Below are 27,742 nucleotides of genomic sequence, written 5' to 3' on the forward strand. Positions count from 1 at the left end.
ATTATGGGATAAAATCATCTCTAGATATCTATAGAATGGTCATAGATCAAGAATGAAGAATATTTTCATGCAAAACAAATTAGACCTATAATTTGTTGGTGTGACAGAGACTTTGTATCCAAATGGAACACTCTAGAACAATATATACAGGGAAGGGAAATTCAAAATCTCATTAGAGACCGAGAGGGAGCAATGAGTGTAATCGACCAAATGGGTAGTGTCACCAAGTTCACACTAAAGATGTGGTTTAATATAGTACACAAATATAAACTGGAGGAAGACCTTGAGATAACTTAGTGGATAGCTTATGACAGGCGCTTTACCCCCGGTTCTCTAACCAGAGATTTGAACAAAGGAGTAAAAATGACATAAGAAGTAAAACATACGCAGTGTTGGGAAGGTTACTTTTAAAATACATTCCACTACAGATTACGGAATACATGCCTCACAATGTATTTTGTAATGTATTCCGTTATGTTACGTTACTCAATGAGAGAAACGTTCTGAAAACTTTGGATTACTTAATATATTATCATGCTTTTTACAACTACATGACTGTACCATTACTGTGTGATTTATTGCTATTACTGAAGGTTAGTCGCAATACCAATACCAACTAGATTTCTAAATCTTAATATAAAATGAGTAACAGTAGGGTGGACATTAGATAAGGCTGCACTTTTTGCAGCGATCTTGTATAGAAAACAATTTCACACGTATATAAAACAAGTCCGCGGCTCTGAACCGTAGTAAAGGGACCTCTGGCTAATAAGCTGGGTTCCGTGTCAGGCTCGTAGCTGAAAACTAGCTTTACTTTGTCTGGGTCAACTTTGCTAGTGAGAGACAGAGAGAGGAGTTGAAAGGCTGCTCCAACGGAAATTATTATTTTGGAGGAAAACCCGAACACAGTGTACAGTCGATTCTTAATAGCTTACTTTAGGGTGACCATATTTTGATTTCCAAAAAGTCAGGAAGTCCGAGGCAATACTGTTTGCTTAAAGAAAATTTTAACACATTTAAACGACGCCTTCTCTGTGCGGTTAATGAATGGTGAAGCAAAAAATGTCATATAGGCTTTTACAAGTCAACAAGGGCAAAAAATTTAAAAACCTCTGGAATAAAATAATGGTACAGAAATAAGGCCTCATCTGTATAAAAAAAAAAAAAATTACCAGTACCGGGACGGTACGAGGGAAATTTCTTTTACAGTTAGTCTGAAAAGCTGCAGTTGCGCTTTGGCATCTTTTAAACATCATCAGGTGTGCTACTGCGCGCTGTCTGTGTCGTCTGTGAGCGCAGAACAACAACTCACAAAGCAGCAGCTCGGGGATGACGTTACACATATAGCTTTGCAAAAACTGGATAAAAAACACTTGCAGCAACAAAAACATAATATTCCAGAAAAACGCTTTGCCGATCTGATCAGCTGTTCATAAAACTTCCTACGTTGCAATAGACGTCAGAATGAACTATCGCATGTCCGCCATTCCCTGCCTGAAACCAGAAGTGACAGCATTTTTGCGAAAAATGTAGTTTTTTACCTTCAGGGCCTCATAAACCTATACTGGTGTTTAAAGTCATGTTTGACTTTATGCTTTTCTGAATAGTTTCTGGGATGCTAAGAACTCAAATTGCACTGCCGGAAATAGTTTATTTTGATGCACATGCTGTTTTTTTTGCAAAATTTGCATGATAATATTGTGGCGTGTTGGGGGAGCAGCTTGTTCTCTCCCATCAAGGCTTGGGACATGTGCTGCTGTTTAGATGTTCTCATTTTATTGTTTATGGTTACGTTACTTTTAACTGTTATCTTTAATATTGTGTTTGTACTACGGTACAAAGTCACTGACAATTATTGTTTTATAGAAAGAATGCAGTACCATAAGTGAGTTCTGTTATGCTGTTATTGACCCTTGAAGCACATTGTAGCATAGGCAAGTGTTTAATAAAGAGCTCCCCCTACCAGCTTGGGGTTGAACAGACAAGCTCCAACCTTCTGTAGAGCTTCTTTGCTAAGATTCCTCTCCATGCCATGATATTTAATTTCATTATTCCTGCAGTACATAAAAATATAAAGATAAGCTCTGGCAGACTTAAGGCAGTCTTAAAGGGTTAAAAAGTTGGTCTTCAGAATACAGTCACTTTGTTGAAATAAATGGATTACATGGCAGTCTTTTCCTGTTTCATATGCTATGCTATGCCTCTATTTTTGTTAATTCCACGCTGGTGGAAACCCAAACAAAACACACATTAAGAGGCTCTAATGCCTGGGTCTCAATCTCACGGCCCATGTCACCACTACTTGCGGCCTGCATAATGACATGAAGAAATGTTTTTTAAAATTATTATTCAAAACATAATTTAATATGAAGGCAATAAGCAGAGTGTTGGGTCTGCGCTTCCACAGGCCCCGCTGGTTTAGAAACTTATTCCCGTTAACGACAAGGATGCAAGGCAATCAGCGATCGATCGATTTTACTTGCTAGCAAGGGAGGCTGGTCGGAACCAGGCTCTTGGAGCTGAACGCTCCTCACCTGTCTCCTAGCCAACTTCAAATAAACAGCCTTCCTTGCCGCCTTTTATTGAAAACAGTTAGAGTACACACAAGCACCACCCATTGTAAAAAAAACCCTATGGTTCTAAAAGATAAGGTACTGTGTGTGTGCATGTATGTGCGAGCATCTGTATGTGTGTGTGTAGGCGCATGTTTGTGTTTGGGGGCCCACAAAAGGGTCATAAAGGCAGGAAGCTTACTAAACAAGAAAACAGAACCCTCACATAGGATGTCCCTATAATAAAACACTATAGCCTCCCCCACCAACAGACTGGCTGGGGAGGGAGTCAGAAACAAAGGAATGTCTTTGATCCTACAGTTTGAACCAAGACTTACAAATTTAAGTAACATAATGACAACATTTAGCAATTTGACTCCAACACAGAGTGTTACAGGCATAAACCTAAGGAATGTAGCCTCATGCAAAATGGAGCGTGCCCACTCTGACCAGTTTTAAAGGGCTAAACGGTATTTGTAGCAGAATTCAGTTACTCATATTTTGTATTTTAAATATGTAACGCTGGTACATGTATTCCGTTACTCGCCATCACTGAACATAAGGTCAACCTGGATATAAACTGACTCATTAGAATTGAAAGATACAGAGTTGAAACATACAATTAAAAAAGTATAGAATCCTATCTACAACTGTCGGACAGAAAAGGCAATACAACCATATATATAACACTGAAATGGGAACGAGAGCTAGGAGTAATTATACCAGAAAATGAATAGTTATAGTCCAGGATGACTGACTGTTGCCGCACAGCAAGAAGGTCCTGAGTTCAATTCCACCATCAGGCCGGGGTCTTTCTGTGTGGAGTTTGCATGTTCTCCCCGTGTTTGCGTGGGTTCCCTCCGGGTACTCCGGCTTCCTCCCACCGTCCAAAGACATGCAGCTTGTGGGGATAGGTTAATTGGATAATCCAAATTGCCACTAGGTGTAAATGTGCGAATGAATGTGAGTGCGAATGGTTGTCTGTCCCTGTGTGTTGGCCCTGCGACAGACTGGCGACCTGTCCAGGGTGTACCCCGCCTCTCGCCCTATGACAGCTGGGATAGGCTCCAGCGCCCCCCGCGACCCTGAAAAGGATAAGCGGAAGCGAATGGATGAATGGACATTTCGTTTCAGAGGTGCCACCTTATCTAAAATAGATTTACATTGATTGTTAAAAGACAAAATAAGTGAATCCATATGATTTTGAGCCATGCGAGGGACAAACATGCCAGAAAACCTTCTAGCAGCATCCTCGTTTAAAATCCGCCTTTGGATCATCAATTTAGGAGGGGAAGGATCCACGTAAAATGACAAATTAAAGAATATACAACTATGGTCACTCACATGGACATCTTCCACACATACATCATGTATATTTATACTCAGGGAGAAAACAAGATCAAAAGTGTGGCCCTTTGTAAAAAAACATGCTGCTTAAAGTTAAAAGACTCAGTGATAGTGATGAGCACAGCAGCAGTGTTACAGGAAGCGTCATCAATATGAAGGTTTAAGTCTCCCAATATTACAACTTTCTCCAGTTTAATGATCGATGTCAGAAGGTCGTTAAATTCAGTTAGAAAGACCCCAGCAGGTCCAGGAGGTCGATAGATTAAAATACAGTAAAAGGTTTTCAAAGAACCGACCTTCATCATCTATGACTCAAATGAAGAAAAGAAGTCCGAGGTCATCAGTTTGCATATGAGTCTGTCCTGGTAAACAGCAGCAAGTCCTCCACCATGTCCTAAAAGAAAATGTACAAGCTGTGATAACTGTTTCTGATAAAATGAAGAGTAGACTGATATATTGAATATTCCTTTATTGGGTGAGAAAATCAGACCATGTCATAACTGCTTTAAGTCATACAGAATAAATATCAGAGCCTTAAACAGGCTGACTTCTGCTAAATGGGTCAAACTGGGCAGAAAGTATACAAACACATAACATCCTTATAGAATATGATGTAACACTATAGATCAACTTACCTCAGAATATATAAAGCATATAAACAATTACAGCAATATGATGCAACAAACACAGCAGTGCTACTAATCCAAAATACTCAAAGCTTCATAGAACTGAAACAAACATTTTTTTTTAGCTCCATTCTGCTGCTGATACATACTTTAGGTTTCTGAATATTAAACTTGTTGCTGCCTTTCATAGGCCTTTGAACTTGAAGGCCCTGAGTACTTTCTCCCACACTGAAAACACTGGAATGATACAATTATTTGAACATTACCTAATAAGACTGATTCAGGACAGACAATTAGTTATGTTAAACTTTCCTAGCAGTCCTTCAAAAACAAGGAACAGTCTGTCTATTCTCTCCATCTGTCAGCTGCTGCTGGCTCTTCCTCCTCCTCTTCCTCACACACTGCTGAGTTTGTCCTGGTAGATCATCAGGGGTGCAAAGCCTCCCAGATGATGTGCAGCAGTGGGTCCCTCAGTCTGTCCTCACTCTGGACACTTGCAGTTGTCACACATGGAAATCAAATCTGTGATAAGCTGCAGGGTTCAAACACAAGTGTAACTTATAAATACATGTTCATACTTTTATTAGACAATCAGAGAGAAAGAAAAAGAGAGAGAGTGCAGGACAGACAGACAGGTGACAGTCTCAGGTGTATACACTGCTACAAAACAGCACAAAAGAAGGAGGATTTAATGTTTGTGTTATTACGAAACAAGAAGAGTTCCCAGATGGTACAGTGGACACATGTGTGACTCCTGTGATTAAAGCATCTTTCTTTCAGCTTAACGAGTGAACCGTCAGCTCGTTCAAACACACGTTAAAGTCCGTTTGGTTCGACACCACAGAACAGAGGCAGCAATATAACATAGCAAACATTAACAGTGCAGTGAATCCTGCTTGTGCCGTGATTTTCAGGACTGCAAACCGAGCAGCATCACTGACTTTCAGCTTGTTGTGTTTGTGGATATATGACTGACTTTAATTATCCATAAAATCATCACAATCTCTGTAAGTTCAACTATTGAACGGCATATATTTTGAAGTAAAGGCTTTAAAACCAAGTTAGTACAAACATCGCTAATGTCACATAACTTTCCCGACATGTGGCCAACAGTAATGTTTTAATGTTTTTCATTATAAAAACATTTGCGCATAAATAAGTGACATAATATTCAGTACTTACTTCTGAAAGTTTACTCTTCGGAGGCTCCGCTTTTTTTTCGGCAAAATTATCCACACCACCGCTGCACTATGAAATCTGGGATATGTTGGGCCATGAAGGCTACACTGACCCATCCTTAAAATTCAGGGAAATTAAGGACGCATTTGAGGGCCGCATTTCGAGCAGCCTTTGAATTGGGACAGCCTTCGTCGTGTCGCTGTGACGTAATCAGCCTTAAAATGCGGCCTTTAAGGCTGCAGACCCTGAATTGGGATGCAGCCCAAATCCGGTCATTGGTACTTCCTGGCTTGTGTAGTTACTAGGTAACAAAAGCTACACACTGCCCCTAGCGTCCTGGAGCACTTCCGTTGTGTTTTGGAATTTGCATGTGTTTTGGAGTTTGCAAGTGTTTTGGAGTTTGCATGTGTTTTGGAGTTTGCAAGTGTTTTGGAGTTTGCAAGTGTTTTGGAGTTTGCAAGTGTTTTGGAGTTTGCAAGTGTTTTGGAGTTTGTACGTGCTTTGTCTCTAGGGGCCACCATATGTGCAAACCTATGGACCTGCCGGGCAGGGCAGCGACTCCAGAGTTGGGAAAAACCTTGATCGATGAGCAGACGTAGCTGTCACCAGCAAAACGGAAAATGGATGACGGACACAGAGTGAGCAAACTGCTTTCGAGCCATGGGGCTCGGGTCCCAGGCGGCGGCGTATCATCCCCAGCAAACAACAGGAGAGGAACTGGTCGCAGGCACCCCACAGCCAAGCAGCTAGCCTCCGGTACCTTCTCCGTTTCACCTGGATGCTGGCCTTCGTTCCCCTTTTTCGTCTCTTGAGGGTGGAAATGCCGCGGGTTGTGCACAGTAGCACGCACTCAGGTGAGGAACACACCAGAGGAGGAGGAAAAGTTTTTCTGTAGCTGTCCCAGCTGTCACAGTAGATCTCCATTGAATCTTTGATGTTTAACAGTGTATCCCGATCATAAATTAAAGCAGCAGAAGCAAAGTCAGAATACAAAAGAGCGAAAAGTATATTGCAAACGACAAGCGACGACAGTGAAAAACTACACTGTCGCCTCCAACGAGCTGTAGCAGCGGCGGCAAAGCCAAACACAGGCGCCATTGTTGCTTCAAAGCTGTAAAGACTATTAACTGTTACCTTCTTCTATGCTGTGTTACTGGTACAGCCACCGGTACATTGCTGCTGATGTTAAATGAGAAAGAATAGCATCAGTCTACCCAAATCAAATCAAATCACTTTTATTGTCACATCACATGTGCAGGCACACTGGTACAGCACATGCGGGTGAAATTCTTGTGTGCGAGCTTCACAAGCAACAGAGTTGTGCAAAATACAATAACATAAAACAAGCAAAATATAAAAATGGCTAAATCTGACAGTAATAAATATATGTACAATATAAGAGTGTATGCATTACTGGATGTGTATACTAAATATGTTTTTCTACGTGTGTGTGTGTTACATATTTTACAAATTAAATAGAGTAAACAATAAAATAAAATATATAAAATATACAGAAGTTGGTAGTTGGACATGTGCAAAACAAGTGGCATAATGTTGAAGTTCCAGTAGTGAAGGTGAGGTGTCTATGAAGTGTTCAGCAGTCTGATGGCCTGGTGGAAAAAGCTGTCTCTCAGTCTGCTGGTACGGGACCGGATGCTGCAGAACCTCCTTCCTGATGGAAGTAGTCTGAACAGTTTATGGCTGGGGTGACTGGAGTCCTTGATGATCCTTCCCGCTTTCCTCAGGCACCGCTTCCTGTAGATGTCTTGGAGGAAGGGAAGCTCACCTCCAATTATCCGTTCAGAGCACCGGTAGATTCACCAACTGTCATTCACATCAGTGATGCACAGATGTGAATCTCAACATGAATGGTGACTGTGATATATTGTGTAAAGCTCTAAGAGTAGCCCACAATACTGTACAAAAAAATATAAATAAAATTTTCAGTGCATCCACGTATTTAATAAGATATTGAATTACTAAGAAAGTACCGTAAATTCCAGACTATAAGCCGTTACTTTTTTCCCAGATTTTGAACACTGCGGCCTATACTAAGGTGCAGCTAATGCATTTTTTTTTCAATGCTACCAAAAACATTTTGCCTTGTAACAGTAGACCAATAAAGTTGATAAGTAGTTCACAGAGGTCCAATGAAATTGTGTGATACATTAGCATACTTTCACAATTAAATTATTGTAAATCATCCTCATCAACATGGAAAACACTCGAAGAAAAGCATATGATGCAGCCCAAATTTTAACATTATGTATGCATTAAAGTTAAAGGCAATCAATCTGGCGGTTGAAGAAGGAAAACAACCCGCTGCATGTAATCTTGGCATAAATGAATTGATGATGAGACAGTGGAGATGCCAGTGTGAAAAACTGAGTCAATGCAAAAAGATGACAAAAGCTTTCAGAGGTAATCATAACAGATGGCCCGAACTTGAAAACTTTCTTGAAAACTGGATTAACACTCAGAGAGAAGGGGGCTGCGGTGTTTCCACCGTGCAGATCAGACTGAAGGCTAAAGCAATCGCCACCGAAATGAAAATTGAAGATTTTAGAAGTGGACCATTGCAGTGATTTAGATTTGTGAGATGAAAAGACCTGCTCATCAGGGCACAATTTTGTGTCAGCAGCTCCCTCCCAACTACGAGGAAAAACTCGCTAACTTCTGCACAGTCACTCAAACAAAGATAGTGGAAAACTCCATCGAGCCAGATGATATTATAAATGTGGATGAAATACATTTGATGTTTGACCTGCCTCTCACTCAGATTGTTAATAAAAAAGGTGACTTGTCCATCACACAGAAAACAAGTGACCATGAGAGAACGCATTTTACTTGTGTTCTGAGCTACACAGCATCCAGGCTAAAGCTTCCACCGACGGTGATTTTTTAGCGGCTGGGGGATTTTTTCACAGAAAAAAAGCATTGCTGTTATGGACAGCATGACGGCCCATATAACAGATTCAGCAAAAACTGCTAACAAGAGTACAAACTCAATTCCAGCTGTGATTCCTTGGGGCAGCACTAAGTATTTGAAGTCACTGGACATTAGGGCTGCCACAAACGATTATTTTGATAGTCGACTAGTCACCGATTATTTATGCGATTAGTCGACTAATCAGATCATCATCCACTGGACGTAAAACTACAGCTTATTGCACCAGCAGCATCTACTCTTATATAACTATCATTAGCTTACAGCTTTAAGCTTTTAAGGTGCTAACTAAAAATAAAGACAAGATGATAGTTTATTCAATTTTAATGAAATTAGCAGATTGTCTCGGTGGAGTTTAATAAACTCCTTGCTATCTAAAATATAACAGGACACCGGAGTAAATTCTCCAGCATCTCACACTTCTGATGATCAGCTGTCTGCTTGACGTTTATTCAGCTGTGTAAAAACTATAACTTTAATCTCAGACAAACCGATTTACTCAGGAACAACTAAAATACTGAAAAAAAAAGCCAAACAACAACATTTTTAATTTATCTAAGTGACTCATATATATTTAACCTGAGTAGCGAAAGACGGCGGTGGGTTTGAAAACAATTTGCCGGGAGTCCGGTGTTCTCACAGCGCTAGTGACCTAGCCCCCGGCTAGCTATCGAGCTAGTGGGTAACAGATGTCTCCGAAAACGTCGGAGCGCTTTTGAAAATATGTGGTGTCCTGATAAACTGAGCCGATATTTGAGGTTTACACAGCTACATTCTCGCCTGAAAATATGTTAAACGTTTATTTTGTGACCCAGAAAGAATAATAAGAGTAATATTAAAACTAACTAGCTACCGCCATTGTTGGAAACTAAGCTGGGCCGCGCTATGAATTCTGGGACAAAGCTGCTTCTTCTTCTTCTTCTTCTTCGGGGTTTAACGGCAGCTGGCATCCTTGTACATGCAGTGCTGCCATCTTCTGTTTCAGTCCGTTATTACACTCTTAAATCCTGCTACTTATTCCTGGGTCTTTTGGGATCTTACAAAGCTTCAAACGACGCGTCGACTATTAAATCAGTCGTCGACGATTTTGATAGTCGACGTAATCGTGACTAGTCGACAAATCGTGGCAGCCCTACTGGACATCAGCGTGAACCAGGCATTTAAAGTGGCACTGCGCCTTGAGTGGGAGGCTTGGATGACAAGCGGCGAGAAATCATTTACCAAAACAGGCCGCATGCAAAGAGCATCTTTAACTAAAGTCTGCCAATGGATCCTAAATGTGTGGAGCTGTGTCAAAACATCCACCATCACCAACAGATTTCAAAAGGCTGGACTGCTGCGTGATGAAGAGCACCACCTGTGCTCAAGTGAGAGCGACAACAAAGAGACTGAAGTGTATGGCGAGAGCCTAAGGCTGTTCAATTTGGACACTGAAGAAGACGACTTTGATGGTTTTAGTGCTCAGGAGGAAGACGAAGAAGGCGATTAATTACTTTTCCTGGTAGGCTGTCGTATGTATACGGTATATATTTTTACCGGTCGTTAGAAAATATTGGAATGTTGTTCATTCACTGTTCAGTAAAAAAAACATAAGCAACATAACTTGTGTGTTACCGATAAGTACAAAATAGATTTCCTTTCTAAAATTAGAGCATGTGGCTTTTAATCAGGTGCACTCTGTAGTCTAGAATTTATGGTAAATATATGACCTTTATTGCCATAGAAGAAGAAATCACTGCAAATTTCCCATGGGAAAAATAATTTGCAAAGCATATGTATTTGTAGGGAGTTCTATTTTACACTGTGACTTCATATTTAAATGGGCATGGCTAAAGTGTATGTATGTATTTATTGTATTGTATATGTATGTATTTACTTGTATTCTATTGTACATATTGTATATCTTATTACTGTTCCTCTGTCTCTCTTGCTGCATTGAGCATGTGTATGACAAAATAATTTCCCTCGGGATAAATAAAGTTCTTATCTTATCTTATTTATCTATTTATTTTACACACTTTAACCTACATTAAATTGAAAATTAGGGCATGTCCCTCCTTTTGCCCAACCTTGTAGGTCTACTGAGAATGAACTGCCACTCTTCTATCATTTCTTATGTTTCACCAAAAGGTATAAATACCACTGTAAATTTCATTTTCAGTGCCACTAATTGATTTAGCTGAAAAATGACATCAACACAGGTATGGCCAGAGCAGGGATGGGCACTGCTGCAACTGCTGTTAGTGGCATCTGTCTCTCATGCTGAGGAGCCAGTGTGCAGGCAGAGAGGAGATCCTGGGAACCCACTGCTATGTAAGGATGGGGATATTATATTGGGGGGTATGTTTTCGTTTCACACCAGCTGGAAAGACAGAAAGGATACCTACACGCACAAACCACTGCCACTTCAATGCACCAGGTAAGTCTCATCAACGAAATGCATTTAGATTAAAGGAATCTCCTAGAAGTCATTTGATACAAATAAAACTTGATAAATATTTTGTATTATGTATGTTTGGTTTCAGTTATATAAATCATTGACATTAAATGGTTTTGTTTGAAATACTTTTTCTCTCTATTTTATGAATTATTAATAATTGTCTCAATTAAGTTTAAATTTCAGAGATTTGCAGTTTGCCCAAGCTATGCTTTTTGCCATTGAGGAGATTAATAACAGTACAGACCTACTGCCGGGAGTCACTCTGGGCTATAAAATCTTTAATTCTTGTGGCAATGTTGCCCGAAGTGTAGGCCTTACACTGGCTTTGGCTAATGGTAATGAAATTGTGTCTGTACCCTCCAAGGCATCATGTACCAGACCTGCACACGTACAGGCCATAATGGGAGAGACCTCTTCCTCTCCAACCATAGCAATAGCCACTGTTATTGGACCATTTTATGTACCAGTAGTGAGTAGAACTGATATTTTATAAAATGAAATAATGTAACTAAATCATTTTCCCAACTCCTCTGAGCAAATTTAATTAAGTGTTTGTCTTATTTTTAACATCTTAATCTTCTCTCATTCTGTGTCTTTTTCAAATATAAGTTCTTTATGTTTAATTCTAGATCAGCCACTTTGCCACATGTGCTTGTCTCAGTGACAAAACCAAGTACCCATCCTTCCTCAGAACAATACCCAGTGACTACTACCAGAGCAGAGCCCTGGCCCATTTGGTCAAGCATTTTGGATGGACTTGGGTTGGAGCTATCAGAACTAATAATGATTATGGAAATAATGGCATGGCCACATTTACAGAAACTGCACAGCGCCTGGGCATCTGTCTGGAGTATTCTGTATCTTTTTTTAGAACAGATCCATCTGACAAAATAAGAGAAATAATTCGCACTATAAAGGCTTCAACCTCCAAGGTGATCATTGCCTTTCTGTCACACAAGGAGATGGATGTTCTGATACATGAGTTTTCATACCATAACTTGTCTGGGTATCAGTGGGTAGGCAGTGAGTCTTGGATATTTGATTCGCAAACAGCAAAAATGGATATACATCACATACTGAATGGTGCCATAGGCCTTTCCATTCCCAAAGCACATGTCACTGGCCTGAGAGAGTTCATACTGGATGTGAAGTCACTCAATTCATCTAACAATGAACTATTTACTGAGTTCTGGGAGACATTATTTAACTGTAAGTTTAGGCAGTCAACGTCATCAGCAAACATTCAGAGAGAGTGTACTGGACATGAAGATCTGAACGGAGTTCAAAACAGCTTCACTGATATGTCTCTCATGCCTATCTTTAACAATGTCTATAAAGGAGTGTATGCTGTGGCCCATGCCCTTCACAACATTGTCAGCTGTAATAAAGCATGTAGCAACAAAGTCCAGCTAGATCCATTCACGGTGAGCTTAAAACCAACTAATACTATTGTTAACACATTAAGTTCAATTAGAAAGAAAAATGATTTTAAGAAAAGAGCTAATGTCTTATATTCGCAAGTCAATGGGTGTGCAAGATCTCAGTCATGCAATATACTGAGTTATGACATATTTCTTAGATTTTACAACACATACGAAAGAGTCACTTCACAACTAAGGAAGGGGATGAGGTTTACTTTGATGAGAATGGAGATCCAGCAGCAAAGTATGAAATTATAAACTGGCAGCCAAAAGAAAACGGCGTTGTGGAGTTTGTGACAGTTGGTCTTTATGATATATCATTAGCTCCAGAAAAAAAGCTAAATTTCCAAAACAAGTCTTTAATTTGGGCAAGAAACTCAAAGCTGGTAAGCTATAAAATATTCAAAAATTATATTATAACTGTACATATTTTATACATATTTTTATATAGTTTCACGCTATGTTTTTTGCTTATTGCTACATGTTGGAAAGATGACACCATGCAGTGTTTTTCATATTTTATATAAAGTTTTATGTAATTATTCATGCAGGTCCCTGTGTCAGTTTGCAGCGAGAAATGTCCGCCAGGAACACGCAAGGTTCTCCAGAAAGGAAGGCCTGTTTGCTGCTATGACTGTATACAATGTGCAGAGGGAGAAATCAGCAATGTTACAGGTTAGATCTCTTTTTTTTTTAAGTTTCGCACATAGCAAAAATTTCACATGCCATCCAAAAATATGGACTAATTCCTCTGAAGAATTATTTAATAATTTTGATGAATTGTTTCCTACAAAATTTATAAATCCAAAACATTGTCTAAAGCAGGGGTGGCCAACCAGTCAGAGACCAAGAGCCACTCTTTTTTTTATTGTGTTACCGCAAAGAGCCACATCATACACATGGGCACACATGAACATCACCCATCCCTTCCTCCCTCTCTCTCTCACACACACTCACACACACACCTCTGCTCAGCCAGATTTATTGTAAATGTCACACACCAACATGATAATGACAGGAATGGACTCCTACAGTACTAAAACCACAGGCCAGTCATTTTCAACAATGAATATTGTGTGCACTGTCTCTCACACACAAACTCTAAGTCCACAAACAAAAATATAATAATCTACAATAGCATTTTTCTTTTACAATGCATGTTGTTTTGTGGGACTTCTGGCATTCCTTGCCTTGAACAATCCTCTTCAAATCTGGCTTGTATTCCGTTGTTACCACTCGAAGCAATGAGTGTCAGTCAGAACAGATCGATGCTTTGATTTCACATGTTTTAGGGTAGAAAACACAGACTTGCAGACGTATGTTGAACCAAACATTGACAGTATCTTAAGCGCAGCCCGTTTGACATTGCGGTATTTTTCCATTGGCACACCTTTCCAGAACTCAAGGGTCCCTTCCCTTAAAGCAGGTTTCAATTGGTCCTCCTTATAAAGATCGATCATCTCCAACTCAGCCGCAGCTTCATCTGTGACCAGCGGGACTTTCAAACAGTCTGTCTCTGCATTAAATGGGTCGACAATGAATGCAATCTGTGGCCTTTTCAATTGTAGATCATGGAACAGGGTCACAAAGCTTTTGTGCAAGTTTTCAACCAGCACTGCATATCTGTCTCTTTCCTTACTCAGGGTGGTGCTGGCGACTTAACCGCTGGCTTTTAGCAGAGTGGGAAAATGCGATAAATCTACCTTTTGAATATGTGCCTTTAACAGCTTCAGTTTGTTGACAAACGCAAACACACTTTCCACTAGGTCAGGCAGCATTTTCTAACTTACCCTGCAGGGTCAGGTTCAGTCTATCCAAGTGACACAGCTTGTCGACCAAAAATGCCAGATCCATAATACACTTGATGTCTGAGAGCTCGGGATAGTCCTTGTCCTTCTCTTCCATAAACAGTTTCAGGGATTCCAAAAGCTCAAAGAAGTGAGAGAGTACCTGGCCTTTTGACAGCTACCTCACAGTGCAGTGGAGTGGCAGGTCACCTGGAAGCCCTTGGTCCAGCTCAGCGATGACATTGTTGAATTTCGCTATGGTTAAGCGCATGTGTGCGGATGTAGTTGGCGATTTCCATCAAAGGCTTCATGACGTTATCTAAATTCAATGATTTAGACACGAGTTGCTTCCAAAACTCAGGAAATGTTTGGTCAGCTTGCACAACCCCATGAGCACGTTCACAGATCCCATCATGGCTGGTGCTCCATCTGTGGTTATTGCAGTTAGTTTCGTTATAGGCAGATTCGATTTTTCAAATGCAGCCATCATGGTTTCTTTCACATCTATGGGTTCTCTCTTTTAATGGCACAATATCAAGGAGTTCTTCTTTGATCACACAATCGTTTGACACAGACCGTGCAAATATTGCCAACTGAGTCTTGTCTTGTATATCACAACTCTCATCCAATGCGACACTAAAATACTCACATGCTTGAAGGTCAGAGTGCAACTGTAATTCAATAGCTGTGTTAATGTCTGATATTCTGTGTTAACAGTGTGGCGGGACAGTTGGACGTCCGACGATACCATGCGTTTTACTTTTGTCGTTTTCAGGAGAAAAGATTCCAACAACGTCACTGAGTCTGTGAAGGTTCTCAGTCATCCAGGTCGTTGTAGTCTAAGGAGCTTGGAAAGAAAAGCATCTGGACTTCTTTAAGTTGCTTGAAGACGTTTCACCTCTCATCCGAGAAGCTTCTTGAACCTTCTTGAAGAACTGCAGAAGCTTCTCGGATGAGAGGTGAAAGGTCTTCAAGCAACTTAAAGAAGTCCAGACACTTTTCTTTCCAAGCTCCTTAGACAACGTCACTGAGGCATTTTTTTTAACAAACTCCCCTTCATTGTATGGCTTTTTAGCCCGTGCAATGTTCCAATCCAGCATATTTTTGTTTAGCTGTGCATTTTTCCCCTGCCATTTTGAGAGTGAACTTGCCCCTACTGGAAAACTTTGCGGTATTTTCATCTCACACACATGCGCATTCGATGAAAATACCATATTGAACTCAAGCAAAGCGAATGCGCACATTTTAAAAAACCAATAACAACAAACTAGAAAGCGAAAATTTCAGAAGAAATTTAAAGTGTGCCTATGCCGCCGATAATCAGTGTAGTTTGCCATTCATACGGCTACAGAGAGCAAAACTCAGCAGAGCAGCCATTCTCCACCATGAACTATGGTAAAAAAAAAAACACCACTCGCGCCTCACAGATGACAGCTTACAGTTTTGTGTAAAGATGAGGTGACTTCGTACAGCCCCGATTTGCAGACGCTGTGCACAGAGGTTAATGAGCAGAAGTCCCATTGTACCACGGCAGACCCGACAATGTTTGCATGAACACGCTTTGAAGCATTACGTTATGGACCACTTTTCACACATGGTTGGTGTACCCAAACAGCCGGCTGTAGCTTTTCAACTCACAGCCCGACACACACCAAAAAAAAAAAAACAGTCGAGAGAGCACAGACTTTACACGCCTGAGAGGCGTGATTGCAGATGCCGCTGAGGTGGGTCCACCTCCCCTGCAGCGGCACTGTAGACCACGGCCTGCCACACACATCAAACACGTAAAATAAATATTTATGCACTTTTGCATTCACTTTTTGTTTTTTGTTATTTTTACACAGTGTTCTGAATGATTAACAATGGTCTACAGCCAATCTTGTGTATTATTATACAAACGTTGGTTGTAAGATTCAGATAACTATTTAATAAAAGCTAAATATTTTATATGAGAGCAAGAAAGAAAAGTATATCTTTGTGTCCCCCTTTCCCTGTTAATGCCCTACCTGGCCCCCTGCCAAAAGCTTTGCTAGATCCGCCCCTGCACAGTTACCAGCTGTCAGCTACACAAAAAAAGGAGCTTGGTGTTATTTGTCTCTCAGAAACAGTTCATAACTTCCCTTCAACTCATTCATGTCACCTAAAAGGTACCTGTAAACCTGTTTCTCCATCACCAGTTCAGCTCTGATGATTCAGTAAGGACATCTCCTGGTTTCGACCAGCCCTTTTTTACAGCTGTGGCTCCAGCAAACATCAGCTGATACTAGAAACTAAAATCAAATGAATTCTAACAACAGCTGATCAAGCTTAAACGTGCAGCTGCTGTTGTTTAGCGCAATAAACAAACGAGAGAAAAGCCGATCATTGATCAGTTTCATGATTGAAGTTTCAACAGGCGAGAGAATGACAGGAAAGGTTGTCATAAAGTTCAACATCAGTAACTTAGCACGCACACAGCTGTATAGAAACTCCGTCGTGCTAGCTAGCACGCAGTACGAGTTATTGTAACTGTCAGCACAACAAAAATAAACTACACCTAAACTCGGTTTATATCTGACCCAGATAGAGTGCAGTTCATAACTTCTTACCTGAAATTCAGTTCACCTCACGCTCCTGCCTTTGGTTTCCCTTATTCATGATTGAGCTCCGCGTTAGCCACCACCGGTCGATCGGCGGTCGCCTCGCATGTCTCTTTTCCCGCATGTCCTTTCTGTCAGGGCTAGCTGCCCTTTGTTGGAGCTCTGCGTTAGCCACCACCAAAAACTCAGTTATTTTTCCCACATCGACCAGCATCTGGACAACCACCTTTCACTGTTTATACCGTTACTAAAATGAATAAATGAATTATCGGCCCATATAAACGAAAAATACTGTAAGTCCAGCTGAGAAACAGTCTCTTGGCGAGTGATCGGGTGGTGAAACGAGTGTCAGCCGCCTCACTGTAAGCCAAGCCCGGGTGCTTTTTAGCGAAGAGACGCTAGCCATGCTAGCTAGCTAGCCGTGCTAGCAGCAATATCGTAAGAGCACTGTTCCTAATATGTTTTGACAAACGAGCAGATATTTGACGTTTACACACCTACATTCTCGCCTGAAAATATCTTAAAAGTTTATTTTGTGACCTAGAAACAGTAATAAAAGCAATATATTAAACGAAGTGGTGGCCGCCATTGTTTGAGTCGGTAGAGGTGTGCTATGAATTGTGGGATATGGAGTGTTCCACCAAGCATTCACCCTTGCGGTTACCGTAACTATTCAATGGTTCGCGCAACCTTAAAAATTCAAATGGTTCCTGAAAGCAGCGACGCTGTGCGCGCCATTGATATTGTCGTCATTACGGTAATCCAAATACGGGTAGACAGGCCATACCACTCCCGACATACCACTAGAGAGAGCCAACACACCACAAATTAAGTTTGAAATCTGTTTCTAGGGGGCCAAAAGTTGAATCTTTCTCATGGGCCTACAAATGGGCCAAAATTTGCACTAAAATCTAAATATTTAAAAAACTATAAAAGTCATAAGCACCAAAAGTCATAGCATACTAGTCCAGACCCAGCCGCACAAAATGATATAACATATGTAACCCTTGTGTCAAAACTGTAGGAAAATAATAATAAGAATAATAAATCCGACGAATAGTAATAAGTGTGCCTCTTGGCATAGGCACACTTAAAAAACTTCAAAACACAAACACAAACTTTGATATGTATGTAAGAGCTGCATTAAACCAGGCAAAGAGCCGCACCCTGGCCACCCCGGCCTAAAATATACAGAAAAGCAGAATGCATTTATTTGCACATCTCATAAAGCAATATTTTGATTATTATTTCCAGTTTTTTTTTGTTTTTGTTTTTGCTGTTGTCGTTGTTTGTTTGCTCATTTTTCTGTGTAAATGTCTGAAAGAAGAATATTGTCCTATTCTTGTCTGATACAGGATTCTAGCTGCTCATCAGAGTGGGTCTTGTCAAGTTTTTATTTTAATTATGTGCCAAATTCTTTAAAAATATTGAAAGTTATGGCCTGCAGAAAGGCCAGTTCGGGACTGGTTTCTTGATGCCAAAATTTTGCTGTTGTGATCAGTGCAGTATGCCTTTTACCATCAGCTTGAATGTCAAACCTTTTTCACAGTAAATACTGCTTGTAAGAGAGAAAGCACGTGCATGTCTTCAGAAATCTTTGTATACACATTTCTTCCTTGGAGCAGTTACAGAAATAACTTTACTCAACAACTGTAAAATCTGCTTCAATATAAAATTTTCAGATTCTGCCACCTGTGTGAGATGTCTCCCTGAGTTTTGGTCAAATGAAAGACGAGATGCCTGTATAAAGAAGGAAGCAGTGTTTTTGTCATATGAAGAAATTATGGGAGCACTGCTCACTGCAGCATCTTTATTTGGGACATGCATGACTGCTAGTGTGATACTCATTTTCTTCAAATATAGGAAAACTTCCATTGTCAGAGCAAACAATTCTGAGCTGAGTTTCCTGCTGCTCTTCTCGTTAATTCTGTGCTTCCTGTGTTCTCTGACCTTCATTGGTAAGCCATCTGACTGGTCTTGTATGCTGCGACACACAGCATTTGGCATCACCTTTGTCCTCTGTATCTCTTGTCTTCTGGGAAAAACAATAGTGGAAACATGTGGGACCACATGGAGGCTTAACAATCCAATATGGAGGCTTAACAATCCAATATTGCGAGAGAGCACGGAGGTAAGTGACGGAAGTGAGAGGTAAGTGACGGAAGTGATGTTGTAGGTGACGTCAGACGCCGGAGATTTTGGCGGAGAAAAAGCAAATGGTAGCATAGAGTTTAATAAAGGTTTTCCAAGCTTCAGTATTACCAAATATACTAATCAATTGTCATATAACTAACAACATCTATTTTATCATCTCTAACACCCTGGAGGACAACGGGGAGAGTTTAGACGCTCTCCAAGATTACATCGACCGCTGTTTTCAAGATTTAGTAATGCATAAGGCCCAGAGTGCATCTTCCCCGGCCAAAATCGAGACGCCGTCATCGAAGAGAAGTCGCCAGGCAGACTCCCCCGGTACAACATCGCCTGCCGGCAAAGACATCGCAGAAATCCTGGAGTCCATCGACAAGCGATTGTCCAGTTTCGATGCGAGGCTGTCCCTGGTGGAGATCTTACACCGGGAATTTAAATCTCTGAGAGAATCCCTGGAATTCAGCCAGCGGCAGGTGGAAACGCTTGCCGCTGAAAATGCCACGCTACGGGAATCGGTTAAATCTCTCACCGATAACGTGACCCAGCTAAACATTGAAAATAAAAAAATAAAAGAGTCCGTTATCGATCTACAAGCCCGTAGCATGAGAGATAATCTTGTGTTTTCTGGTATTCCAGAAACTGCCGGAGAGGACGCAGAGGCAACGGTGAAAAACTTCATTAAAATCCACCTGAAGCTGCCGGAGGACACCGTAAAGAACATCGACTTCGATAGAGTACATCGCTTGGGGGGCGCGCGGTCGCGGACCGGGAGACCACGGCCTATTGTGGCCAAATTCAGCCAATTCAAACAAAAGGAACAGGTGAAGAGTCGCGGCAGAGAGCTGAAAGGAACGGACTTCAGCGTGAACGACCAGTTCCCCAAAGAGATCCTGGAACGACGCAAGGTCCTGTTCCCAGTTCGACGTAGCTTTATCCAGAAAGGCTCCCGTGCTGTCATCGCCGTGGACCGGCTCTACGTGGACGGACAGCTGTACCGCGACCCCGGCACCACACCGTGGTTATACTGACTGCACTCCAGATAAGAACCCGCTACACTCTTTTCTTATTCATTCACACTTTCTCCTTTAAAATGTGTTTAACCTAGTAATATCAGTAGGATGTCATAGCAGATATAACACCGTCACCCTCCGTCATTGCTTTAATTGGAATGTTTCCGTTTCGTCTCTTTTTTTTTGTTGTCGCTCACAGTTCATGTGGTTTCTTTCTTTCTCTTGTCTTTCACTGCTGTGATCACCTACTTCCCCACTCACCTACAAACAACACCCTCTATTTCTACATATTTTCACAACACGATCACGCAAACACATCAGGTCAACGGCAGCACATTCACAACAGCCTCACAGCACGCACAGACTTGCAGGACACATAAGCAAGCCACGCTTGTTCATATTAGTGAATATTCACACACATAGTCAGACTTATGGAGTCTCTCATCACACTTCTTTTTCTCTTTCTATTTACAAACAAGGGATGTTTCCATATTCTCTCCACCTGTCTAAACGAAACACCCAGCATACATCATTAAACATACACGCACAATTAAGGGCATGCTGAGGTTTGTCACATGGAATGTAAATGGAGCTGGCACCAGAGGAAAGAGGTTAAAAATATTTAACCAGCTTAAAAAACTACAGGCAGATGTTGTTTTATTACAAGAAACTCACAAACCTGTCACAGGTTTAAATGAACTTAAAACACCTGAGTTTCCTAACGTGTTTGCAGCCGGTTATAATTCTAGACAACGGGGAGTAGCAATTTTAATACATAAAAATGTTAATTTTACAGTACTCGATACAGTTATAGATCCAGAGGGTAGATTTCTAATTATTAAACTATCAATATTGAACAAAAAACTATGTATTGTTAGTATATATGGTCCAAATGTTGATGAACCCTCATTCTTCCACGGTTTTTTTAGTGCACTCTCTGAACACCTTGATTGCACACTCATTCTTGGCGGTGACCTCAACCTTGGACTAAATGAAGAAATGGATAGGCTCAACACAACAGGAACTCAGCGTAATTGGCAGTCCACAAATATAATCAAACAGTATATGAACGACTTTGGTCTTTGCGATGCATGGCGCTCTCTTCACCCCACCAGTAAGGAATATACTTTTTTCTCGCATGTTCATCACTCTTACTCTCGTCTGGATTATTTTTTGGTCAGCAGCTCACTGCTGTGTGACATTTCAGACACTGAGATTCACCCTATAGCTGTCAGCGATCATGCTCCTGTATCTTTAACACTAATGCACAAGAATAATACTACGCCAAGTAAAAACTGGAGATTTAATATATCACTACTTAAAGATGAAGACTTTATTAAATACTTTAAAAAGGAATGGACTTCATATTTAGACTTTAATGACACTCCCGGAATATCTGCTTCTGTTCTATGGGAAGCAGGGAAAGCTGTGATGAGAGGTAAAATAATTTCTTTCTCATCACACAAAAAAAAAGAAGAAAACAAAAATATTCAGGAATTAGAAAAAAACATCAAATCACTAGAAGAAGCCTACGCGTCCCACCAAGATCAGGAAACATTGAACAAAATATGCAAAACAAAACTAGAATTAAATGAAACTATTAATAAAAAAACACAATTCCTTATACAAAGACTTCGCTTGCAGAATTTTGAACACAGTAACAAATCAGGTCGATTTCTAGCTAACCAGCTAAAAATAAATAAAGAAAAAACAACTATATGTGCTGCTAAAGATTTATCGGGGAACACAATATATGATCCTGGAAGAATAAACAACATTTTTAGGGATTTCTATGAAACTTTATACTCACCACAAATAAACCCATCTAAAAATGAAATTGATCTGTTTCTTGACAACGTAACTCTTCCAAAATTACTAGACAGTCAAGCAATGGAATTGGATTCGCCACTGACGCCAAGTGAACTCCAGGAAGCCCTGATAAGTATGCCCAATAATAAGGCTCCAGGTCCAGACGGCTTCCCTGCAGAATTCTACAAAGAATTCTGGACAATTTTGGCACCAGTATTCCACAGCATGTTGCAGGAAATCGAGGAAAAGGGCAGACTACCACCAAATATGAATTCTGCCAACATTAGTCTCCTGCTAAAACCAGGCAAAGACCCTTTATTTCCCTCAAGCTATCGTCCAATTTCTCTTTTAAATGTAGACCTTAAAATAATCTGCAAAGCTCTCTCAAAGAGATTAGAGAAAATGACCCCCCTCTTAATTCATCCTGACCAAACTGGTTTCATAAAAGGTCGGCACTCCTCAACAAACACTCGTAGATTACTTAATTTAATAGACTACTCATACGATAAAAACATCGAAGCCATAATATTATCTCTAGATGCAGAAAAAGCATTTGACAGAGTTAATTGGAAATTTTTATTCGCAACTTTACACAAATTTGGTTTTGGAAACTCTTTCATAAACTGGATAAGAATATTATACAATTCCCCAACGGCTCGTATCAGAACAAATGACCAGACATTCTCCAGCTTCTGTCTCCTGAGGGGCACCAGACAGGGATGCCCACTCTCCCCTTCACTTTTTGCAATTTTTATCGAACCTCTAGCAGCAGCATTTAGACAGGCTACAACAATTAAGGGCATAAAATGTAAGAACATAGAACATAAAATCAGTCTCTATGCGGATGATGTGTTGCTTTTTCTGCAAAACACACAAACCAACCTCTCTGAGGTAATTACTTTAATAAACTGGTTTTCAAGAGTTTCAGATTATTCAATTAACTGGCCAAAATCTACAGTTCTCCCCATTAACTGCTCCTTCCATAATTCTTCCTCTGCCCCACTGCAATCCGGAAACATTAAATATTTAGGTATTAATATCTCTCCTAAGCTTTCAGACTTAACTAAACTAAACCACATCCCACTTCTAAAGAAAGTAGAAGGCGATCTGACTAGATGGAAATCTTTACCCATATCACTCATGGGAAGGGTCGCCACTATAAAAATGATGATCTTGCCAAAAATAAATTACTTATTTTTGATGATCCCTAACAAACCTTCACAAGATTGGTTCAGATCTCTGGATTCATATATTTCCAAATTCCTTTGGAAAGATAAACCCCCGCGTATTAGCTTAAAAACGCTACAAAGAACCAAGGATAGAGGAGGATTAGATCTGCCTAATTTTCACCAATACTTCTTAGCCAACAGGCTTCAGTTCATCTCAGAATGGTTAAAACATACCTTCTTAGTTGAGCCCTGGCTAGATGTTGAACAGGCACTATGCAAGGATCTAGAGATTTCAGACCTACCATTTATTAGCTCAAACATCAAAAGACATGAATGCTTTAAAAGTATCAACATCAGCTTTTCTCTAACAGCATGGTGGGAGTTTCTAAAAATAACGGAGTCTTCATTAATCCCATGCAAACGTACACCTATCTGGAATAACCCTGACATATTACAAAACAATAATATGATTAATTTCCCAGAATGGAGTTGTAAAGGAATTAAATACTTAGAACATATATTAGAGGGAACAGAATTTATTCCATTTGACAGACTAGTTGAACAATATGGGATCAACAAGACAAGGTTTTTAGAATATCAACAAATTAAATCCATAGTAAAAAAGAAATTTAACCTCAGTCAAGTTGAATTACAAACACCACTAAGTGCGGCACATTTTCTTACTCTTAAATCCCCCAAATTATTATCTAAAATATACAGAACACTTTCTAAATTAGATGAATCAATATCCCTTCCTACTGCAAAGTGGGAAGCAGATTTATCAGTCAACCTAGACCAAAACTTCTGGTCTCAGATTTGCTTAAGAACTTTTAAATTAATTAAAAATCCCAGTCTGCAATTAATACAATACAAAATACTTCATAGAGTGCACTATACAGGTCATCGGATGTTCAAGATGGGCTTTACATCTTCCAACAACTGCTCACACTGTCAAGGCAATACACCAGACAATTACATCCACGCTCTTTGGTTCTGTCCACCAGTGCAAAAGTTTTGGCGCGAGATATGTGAAGACTTATCAAAATGTCTGAAATGTAACATTCCAACCTCCCCCTTAGTGTGTTTGTTGGGCAGCTTAGATAATGTCACTTCAGAAAAGAATATAGCCCATATGATCTTCACTGCCCTATGCATAGCCAAGAAAACAGTCCTCATGAACTGGAAAAATAAAAATAATCTTAATTCTAACCAATATAGAAATTATCTATTAGATTACATTAGTCTTGACACAGCCTCTGCCACCACATCAGATCAATTGCTCTGGGCCCCTTTTATCAGCTCCATCACCTAGTGGGGGTGGGGGGTCATAGTTTGGTCCCGCCTTCACTGTTGTGATTGGTGAGGGGGTAGGGACAGGCTTAGGGCGTCGGGGGGTTCCCCGGAGGCATCTTCCTTGGGGGGCTCAACCCGGGGTAGCGGTCACGTCCGGTTGAGGGCTCTGTTGGCTCTCAGGTGACTGTTTCCTCGCGGCTGCGTGCAGCGGGGCTAGGGGAGGGTCTGTGCTGACGGACGTGGGTTACTGACCTGGCAACCTGGCTGCCCCTGGGTGGGTCCGGGATGGGCGTGGGGTTCTGGGGGTGCTCCGTCTCTGGGCGGGGGCCCGGGCCGGGCCTCGGGGGCTCGGGTCCTGGTTGGTGTGTTGCCGGGGTTGTGGGCGGGTGGGTGCATGGGGGCCCGGCCCTGGAGCAGGGTGCCGCCGGTGCATCGAGCCGCCTGGGGGGCTCTTCAACTGGTGGGGGGGATGGTCACATCTGGCAGGAGCTTTCTTCTCTCAGGAACTCTCTGCAGGAGGGGGAGATACAGGAGAGGTGGAGGAAGATCTCAGCCTGGGCGTTTACCGTCTTATGTAGTCTGGAAGATGTGTGGTTGGTGGGGTGGGTGCAGTTTTCTCTGTGGTGGGGTTGGGTGGACTGTCCAGGGCTCTGTGGAGCCGGGGGGCGCTACTGCACTGGGCCCCGGTCTGATGGGCCTGGGCCCCCCTTCCCTGGCGGGTCGCGGAGGGTGGGAGTGCCTACTGGGGTCAGCGGGGGAGCTGGCCCCAGGGAGGGGTCACTTGCCCCTCCCTTCCTTCCCTCCCCATCTCCAGCTGCCTCCCTCTTCCCGCTCCTCCACAACCACCCACACATGCAGGGCCTTGGAGTGGGGGTATGTCACCAGGGTGCAGAGGAGGCTACCCCCCCCCCCCTGTCCCCTTCTGGCTGCCTCTGCCTCAATTTTATCCCACATCTTAGACATTCACATTATTCACACTCTCATTACACATACATATAGGATCTTGGGGGTGGGCACAATCACGGAGTCCAATCACCATCAGGGTGTATACCTCACCCCTGACGTCGTTGCCCACCTCTCAATTTTAAATACACTTAGTCATTGAGGGTTAGCAGGAGGGACTATGCGCTTACCTGCTGCTCCTTGGCAGGTAGCTCCATGCCCTCCTGGGTTTTAATTGCACCTTAGAACACATATGCATCAACACTACAATGAGCGGGTGGAGGGAGGTTTGGAGTCTTCTCCCACCCCCATTCTCTGCGGCCTGCTGGAGCGGGAGGGCTAGTAGGAGGAGTTGGCCGTCCGACTGCGGTCTGGGGTGTGGGGCCTCCCTGCTGCTGCGGAGTCGGGGTGGTCTGCCTCTCCCCACCGCAGGGAAAAGGGTAACACCACCTGGGTCTGGGTGCAATTCCCCCCTCCAGGGGCAAGGGTACCTAGACCCGGATTGTAGAGTACGCTTGGGGAGTGTGATTGTGTGTACAGCGTCTCTTTATGTCTGTCTCCACGTTGGTTGAGTGTGGAGTGAGTGCATATGAGAGCATGAGGGTGGGAATGGATGTTTGTGTCTGTGTGTGTCTGTATGTCTGTGTCTATATGTCAGGTTGGGTATCAGACGCCACCTCTCTGGGGACACCTCAGGCCCTCCAAGGTTTGGAGGCCTATCTCCACCCACCACCACTTCCCCTGCCGGTGGCGGACTCCCTCAGGTGTCGGTGTGTTGGTGGTTCTTTGTGTCTGGGGGTGGGCGTCCGGGTACACACCGGCTCACTCCTTGGCGGCCGCTTGTCGGGGCCTGGGGCCTGGGGCTCGCTCGGGCCCCCTTTGGAGGTGGGGTGCCCCCGGCCTCTCGGCCTAGGGCTCGGTCACTCAGGCGCAGCTGGGGGCCGGCGGAGCTCACGGGCGCGTCACTGCAACCCCCCCTGGCTTCTGCTCCGCGGCTGCTGAGTGAGCCCTCATCTGGGACTCTCCTCAGCTCTTACTGGAACAGTGGCGCGGCTGCCCCTCTGTTGGTCTTCCATGGTCTTTTGTGTTCTGGGGGCCTCTGGATGTCTGGAGTTTTGATCTCCTCCATACCCGCTTCACACCCTGGAGGACGGGGCTGAGGCCCCCCCACACTCCCTAGCAGATCATTACATGGAGAAACCTTTGGAATGCAAGCATGCTGATCCACACAGGTATGCACACATGGGTATTCACAGACGCGGACTAAAGCTTTCTTGGCTGCTGCCTCAAAGCACACTGTGCGTTGTCTATCTTGCGTGCTGCACAATATTGTTTATTACTTAGTAAATACTGATATCTATGACTAGCTAGTTTATTGTGATGGTGCTTTGTTTTCTCTATTATTATGTTGCTCTTTGTTGTTTGCTGTCTCCTCTGTTTGTTTGTTTGTTTGTTTGTTTTTTTTTCTCCATACAGGTGACCCAGGAGTGTTTTTTTTTTTTTTTTTTTTTTTTTTTTTGTCTCTCTTCCCCCCCCTTCTCACCGTCTCTTCTCCCCTTTGGTTTTCTTTCTTTCTCTCCCCCTCTCTCTCTCATTCATTCCCCCTGTCCTATTTATTAAAAAAAAAAAAAAAAAAAAAAAAAAAAAAAAAAAAATGACAAAGGATGAACTGAAGCTCTGCCATCACGTAATGTCGCATACTGCTGTTTCTGATGTCATTTAGAAAAAAAAAAAAAAAAAAAAAAAAAAAGAAAAACAATGGTTGTGTTAATGGCCTTCAGGGCTACAGGTCCAGGTATTAATGTTAAAAAGTGGTTTGGACATGTACAGCAAAGACTCTGTGTTCTGGGTTTCACTCTGATACAAGTTATCATATGCATCATTTGGTTAACAACTTCACCTCCTTTCCCATCTCAGAATTTTAAGGAATTCAAAGATAAAATCATCTTAGAGTGTGCCCTTGGCTCAGCTGTAGGGTATTGGGCTGTGATAGGATACATTGGAATACTGGCCATTTTGTGTTTCATTTTTGCATTTCTAGCTCGGAAACTGCCTGATAATTTTAATGAAGCCAAATTGATCACTTTCAGCATGCTAATATTCTGTGCAGTATGGATTACATTTATCCCAGCATATGTCAGCTCCCCTGGGAAATTCAGTGTTGCTGTAGAAATATTTGCAATACTTGCATCTAGTTTTGGACTGCTAATTTGCATCTTTATACCCAAATGTTATATCATCTTACTGAAACCAGAAAAGAATACCAAGAAGAACATGATGGGGAAGAAGTCACCACATTTATTTTGAGAAATATAAAAAATGTTTTTTTGGCATGCTATATAAAAAGTATATTTGCATTACACTTGCATGGCAGGACTTTGCATAATAATGAATAATAATAAATAGCTTAAATAACTGTAATTAAATAAAGTCACTGTCAGAAGAAAATTGTACGTTTTTTTTATTGATCACTAAGCAATCCACATGTCT

At 41.7% G+C, this 27,742-nt stretch overlaps 1 protein-coding gene across 1 annotated transcript; it reads left to right on the forward strand.

Annotated features, from left to right (window-relative positions):
• The first annotated feature begins 10,930 nt into the window (after positions 1-10,930).
• LOC146654217 (extracellular calcium-sensing receptor-like) lies at positions 10,931-27,559 on the forward strand. The gene is made up of 7 exons (XM_085380102.1): positions 10,931-11,070; positions 11,263-11,560; positions 11,721-12,515; positions 12,671-12,898; positions 13,064-13,187; positions 18,561-18,917; positions 27,003-27,559. Exons 1-7 carry the CDS (start codon positions 10,994-10,996, stop codon positions 27,557-27,559), a joined length of 2,436 nt encoding a protein of 811 aa, XP_085236228.1. The 5' UTR covers positions 10,931-10,993.
• The last annotated feature ends 183 nt before the right edge of the window (positions 27,560-27,742 follow it).

Source organism: Rhamphochromis longiceps, linkage group LG14, assembly GCF_057381845.1.
Source record: "Rhamphochromis longiceps isolate RC_006_pf linkage group LG14, R_longiceps_female_GT1.1, whole genome shotgun sequence".
Lineage (NCBI taxonomy): Eukaryota > Metazoa > Chordata > Actinopteri > Cichliformes > Cichlidae > Rhamphochromis > Rhamphochromis longiceps.